The 4,823-nt window shown below is 32.3% G+C and overlaps 1 protein-coding gene across 3 annotated transcripts; it reads left to right on the plus strand.

Annotated features, from left to right (window-relative positions):
- The first annotated feature begins 975 nt into the window (after positions 1-975).
- Positions 976-4,480, plus strand: LOC108474596 (tyrosine aminotransferase-like). Of its 3 annotated transcripts, XM_053025494.1 has the most exons (8): positions 976-1,362; positions 1,492-1,831; positions 1,919-2,137; positions 2,284-2,343; positions 2,549-2,704; positions 2,783-2,876; positions 3,735-3,801; positions 4,248-4,480. In XM_053025494.1, exons 1-7 carry the CDS (start codon positions 1,094-1,096, stop codon positions 3,758-3,760), a joined length of 1,164 nt encoding a protein of 387 aa, XP_052881454.1. In that variant the 5' UTR covers positions 976-1,093; the 3' UTR covers positions 3,761-3,801; positions 4,248-4,480. The 3 variants fall into 3 exon arrangements, with proteins under 3 accessions (XP_052881454.1, XP_052881453.1, XP_017632058.1); XM_053025493.1 differs by lacking the exon at positions 4,248-4,480 and having other exon boundaries at positions 3,735-3,917; XM_017776569.2 differs by lacking the exons at positions 3,735-3,801; positions 4,248-4,480 and adding an exon at positions 3,228-3,641.
- Positions 4,481-4,823: the final 343 nt, after the last annotated feature.

Consider the following 4,823-nt stretch of genomic DNA (forward strand, 5'->3'; position numbering starts at 1 on the left):
ACAAAATAATAACGTAAGTGACTAAAACGTAACATTTCAAATATAAGTGACTAAAATTTAATCTAAAGTAAATAAAAGTGACTATTTTTATAGTTTACTCAAAATTAAATTGTAATGAAGTAGAGTGGGCGGGGATGGATGCTGCAACATATAGGCACTGCCCGCCTATAGTATACATTATACCAAATATTTTGTCCTTAAATATATATATATTGTGTGAGCCAAGTGATTCGCGTAGGATATAGGACAATTTCAAGTTTTTAGGCGTAAACTTTTTTTTTTTTTATGTTGAAGTTAAGTTTTAAACTTATAATTGTTTTTATATTGGAGTTTAATTTTTTTAAATTAGTCCTTAAAAATTCTAGAATTTAGGGTTTTAATATGAAAATAATTATTAAATTTAGATTAATTTAAATAATAAAAAATAATGTAAAAATAGTTTCCTAGTATTCATAATATGAAAGTTCATTTTGTTCAAAAATAATATCAAAGTTTAAAATTTATTTTCGACTAACATTATTAGTTAAACTATAAGAATATAAATAAAATTTGAAAAAAATCATTTCTAAACTAAAATTGAAACAAATTGAAATATATTATTAGTGTCAGTGATGAAAATTTTATCAGATGGTGAGAAATTAACAAATGGTGTTAATAGAATTTCAAATTGTAATTTTTGTTGAGTATCTATAAAATTATAATGGAAATTTTATATTAAGAGTTAATTTGTATTTTACTTCATCTACTTAAAATAAATAGTTTAATTTTTATACATTAGATCAAATAATAAATTGGTCATTCTGCTAAAAATTTAATGCATATCATATTATTATTTAATTATTTTATTAATTAGAATAATTTTTAATAGTAAAAAGAATGGAAATTTTAATAAAATCATTTCGCTTTTTGATATTATGTACCAAAACTATGTTACTTTTTTTTTATTAAATGATGGAAAATGCAATTACCGTTGAGTACCGAATTGCCAATTTTTATTCTGTTGGATAAATGATTGGTAGATAATGGGTTTTTAAAGACGCACGGCCCCGCTAACCCTTAACTCCAAAGTCCAAACTCCATTAGCAACAAGAAGATGGAGAGTGGAGCAAAGAAATGGGGTTTCCAAAGGACTCAGGGCCTGGAGGCAGCGTCCACCACCACCGTCCGAGGATATCTCAACCTATTAATGGGCAACATCAACCAAGATAGTTGCCTTACAGTCGTTCCTCTCGGTCATGGCGACCCCTCTCATTTTCCAAGCTTCAGGACTACTCCTGCTGCTGAAGATGCCATCGTTGATGCTCTACGTTCGGCTAAGCATAATTGTTATGCGACCACTGTTGGTATTCTTCCCGCAAGAAGGTTAGATTGTAAATTTTCTCTTTTAATCATGTTTCAAAAGAAACTGCAAAATAATTTTTAAGGTGTGACTGAAATTTGCTTATGAATGAATGAGCGGTCATGAACTTTGTTTGGTTCGAATTCCAACAGGGCACTTGCAGATTACCTCAACCGTGACCTTCCCTACAAGTTATCGCCCGATGATGTTTATTTAACAAATGGATGTACTCAAGGAATAGAAGTTGTTATATCAATTCTTTCCCGCCCCGGTGCCAATATTTTGCTTCCTAGACCGGGCTTCCCACTCTATGAAGCTTGGTGTGCTTATAACCATCTTGAAATGCGTCATTATGATCTTCTTCCTGAAAAAGGTTGGGAGGTTGATCTTGATGCTGTAGAGACTCTTGCAGATGAGAACACTGTTGCTATGGTTATTATAAATCCAGGCAACCCTTGTGGAAATGTCTTCAGCTATGAACATTTGAACAAGGTTAAACAAGCTTGTTTTATTTTCAGTATAACTTCTTGTCTCTTCTCAAAACAAGATGTTGATCACTGTTATCTTTTTGGAAGTTAGATTGCAGAGACAGCAAGAAAGCTTGGGATTTTGGTCATTGCTGATGAAGCTTATGACAATCTCGCATTTGGAAGCACTCCATATGTGCCGATGCGAGTGTTTGGATTAACCGTGCCTATTCTCACCATGGGGTCTATATCAAAGAGATGGGTTGTTCCTGGTTGGCGCCTAGGGTGGCTTGTCACAAGTGATCCCGATGGCATTCTTCAAAAATCTGGGGTTGGCCCCTAATTTATTTTTCTCTTGTTTAAGATACATGGTGTACATTTTCCTAATTAAAGAGGCTACAGGCAATGCATATTTAAAAGTAGAAATATACGAAGTTCGGATCATGTTGTGTTAATGATCTCATTGGCTCTTATCAGGTAATCGATTCGATCACAGGATTCCTCAATATCTCTTCTGATCCCGCTACATTTATCCAGGTTTGTTAATCAAGATACTTCTGCTAAGACACATACTTGCATTGGAAAAATGCAATTGCCACTTTCTTGCCAAAAGCCAGTAGATGTACTGTAGGCAGTGAAGTGTGCTATAATTTTTCCCATAAAGCTCAGTAATGTTTCACTCTAAATCATTCTCCTAACCTATCCTTCGGATAAATTGGTGTAATTTGGTTTTATGAAACAGGCAGCGATTCCTCAAATCCTTGAGAATACAAAGGAGGATTTTTTCTCAAAGATTATCAGCACCCTGAGGGAATGTGCTGATATATGCTACAATAGAATTGAAGAGATACCTTCCTTAACTTGTCCAAAGAAACCGGAAGGATCAATGTTTGTAATGGTAAGGGAGTGGTTTGATGTTTATGATGTATGCTGAAGAATTTGAAAAAGTATTTATATTTGTAAGCTTTAAATGCAGGTGAAGCTGAACCTATCAATGTTGGAAGACATTAATGATGATGTTGATTTCTGTCTCAAGTTAGCTAAAGAAGAATCAGTCATTATTCTACCAGGTAAGATTGAAGTTTCTGTATCATTTTTCACCAATAGAATTAAGCTAAACGTCCTTATTTCCTATGGGGGAAAGAAGGAAAACCAAAAATGAATCTTCAATTGTGATTAAGTGAAAAAAGATACTCTTCAATGAACCGGAAGTATGCTCCAACAACTGCAACAATTCTGATACAATAATCTGAATGGTTTATGTTGTCCATATTCTTTATTGAGAAAGTGAGATTTAAGTCTTTGGTTATGAGTAGGTTTCATGGACTAGTGTGAGTCAATGAACACCTATAAGTACCTTTTTTTCCCAAGGAATTGTTGGTTACTATGCGAGACTAAAAAGCAAAGAATGAATGATTTAGGGAGAGCAGTGGAATTGAAGAACTGGCTTCGCGTTACGTTTGCTATCGAGCCTTCTCTTCTCCAAGAAGGATTGGCAAGGGTAGAAGCCTTTTGCCAAAGGCACGCCAAGAAGCAATAAAATAACTGTAGTAGGTGGTGTGATCAACAAGAATGCCTTGTATTTCATACTCAGTTCAATTTGCTGGTAAACTTAGGTGTTTACCAATAAACTATTCCATTAATAGTAACATGATCCCCTGTTTCTGTGATCATGCAACTCTTTCTAAGATGCTAGTACTGGGTTTTGGTGGTCAACTGCTTTACTTTGATATTATGATTATGGTTTAAACAAGGAAGCTCCACAAGTAGTATTAAACCCCGGAAATTATTTTGTGTGTAATGAAATATGTGACTCTATCATTCAAGATCTTCAAGTTGCTTCTCTTTTGACACGTCCACTGCTCTTCTGATATATATATAATTATACACACACAAGGCCAAAATTCTGAACCGTGCAGAACCACCAGGTTATGTGAGAGTGACAAGAGAGTGATGATTAAAGATTTCAGGCAAATGGAGTTCAACCTGATCAAGGTAAGAACAACATTGTGTTTGAGATCTGATCTAATGCTTCTTTTTTTTTCATTTATGTAAAGATCTGATATAATGCTTCAATTCAACTTCTATTGGGAGAAATTTAAAATAAATAATTTCTTTAGGGTGACAGGAATTGATTCCTGTAATAGTTCCATACTGATTATAATCATCTAGCATGCATATGAATAAAGTAATAAATGATTCTTACCTATAAATATATAAATAATTCATAACCTACAAGAAACATAAACAGTATAATATTATTAGCCTGTTTTGCACATATGACCAAATTTATTAATCATTAATATCTATTTATGCATTGCCATTATAACCAATTGGAGTATAATTTATAGTTTCAAGAAAAAGAAATGCTCCTTAAAAAAAAAGAAAAGAAAGACATGCCACCCAATGTATAAATGTCGTTCCTAATGTATTTTTGGCAGACGACAGGGAAAGAGCGGGAGGCGTCTAGGAATTGAACTCTGCATATTAATCAATATTTTTATCATTAATTGCATAAAGTTAGTGTAAGGTCCAATTATTGCTGCTTTTTGTGTTTTCACAGGGAGATAATCTTGTGTGATTTAGACCTCTTTTGGATGGTGAATTAGCTCTGTTTCAGTGCACTTTTTCTTTTCTTTTTTAAGTTCAATCTCACCGCAATGGTTGTTTAGTAGACTGTTCTTTACCATGTTACACCTCCAATTGCTCACCGGTAATTTTTGGTCCAGATGAAATTTTTTGTTTCTTTCAATTTTACCTTTTTCTATTCTTTTTAACCTTTAAGTCATTTTTGAATAAATATATTTATTTAATATCATAAACAAATACTATTATTATATCATAAATTAAAAATTATTATAAGATTATAAAGTAAATAATTTCATCGAGTAAAAAATAATATTGTAACTATATTCAAATATATACACATATTCTTTTGTACCATTATTCATTTTACTTTATTAATATAAATATAATCTACTAAACTTTAATTATTATTTAAGATAAATATTATTTTA

Source organism: Gossypium arboreum, chromosome 3 (assembly GCF_025698485.1).
Source record: "Gossypium arboreum isolate Shixiya-1 chromosome 3, ASM2569848v2, whole genome shotgun sequence".
NCBI classification, from domain to species: domain Eukaryota; kingdom Viridiplantae; phylum Streptophyta; class Magnoliopsida; order Malvales; family Malvaceae; genus Gossypium; species Gossypium arboreum.

What these genes read in the sequence shown, in the direction of transcription:
- LOC108474596 (XM_017776569.2), top strand. Translation starts at nt 1,094, where the DNA reads ATGGAGAGTGGAGCAAAGAAATGGGGTTTCCAAAGGACTCAGGGCCTG. An exon ending in GCATTCTTCAAAAATCTGGG is followed by an intron (nt 2,138 to 2,283) that starts GTTGGCCCCTAA and finishes GGCTCTTATCAG; the next exon opens with GTAATCGATTCGATCACAGG. An exon ending in ATCCCGCTACATTTATCCAG is followed by an intron (nt 2,344 to 2,548) that starts GTTTGTTAATCA and finishes TTTATGAAACAG; the next exon opens with GCAGCGATTCCTCAAATCCT.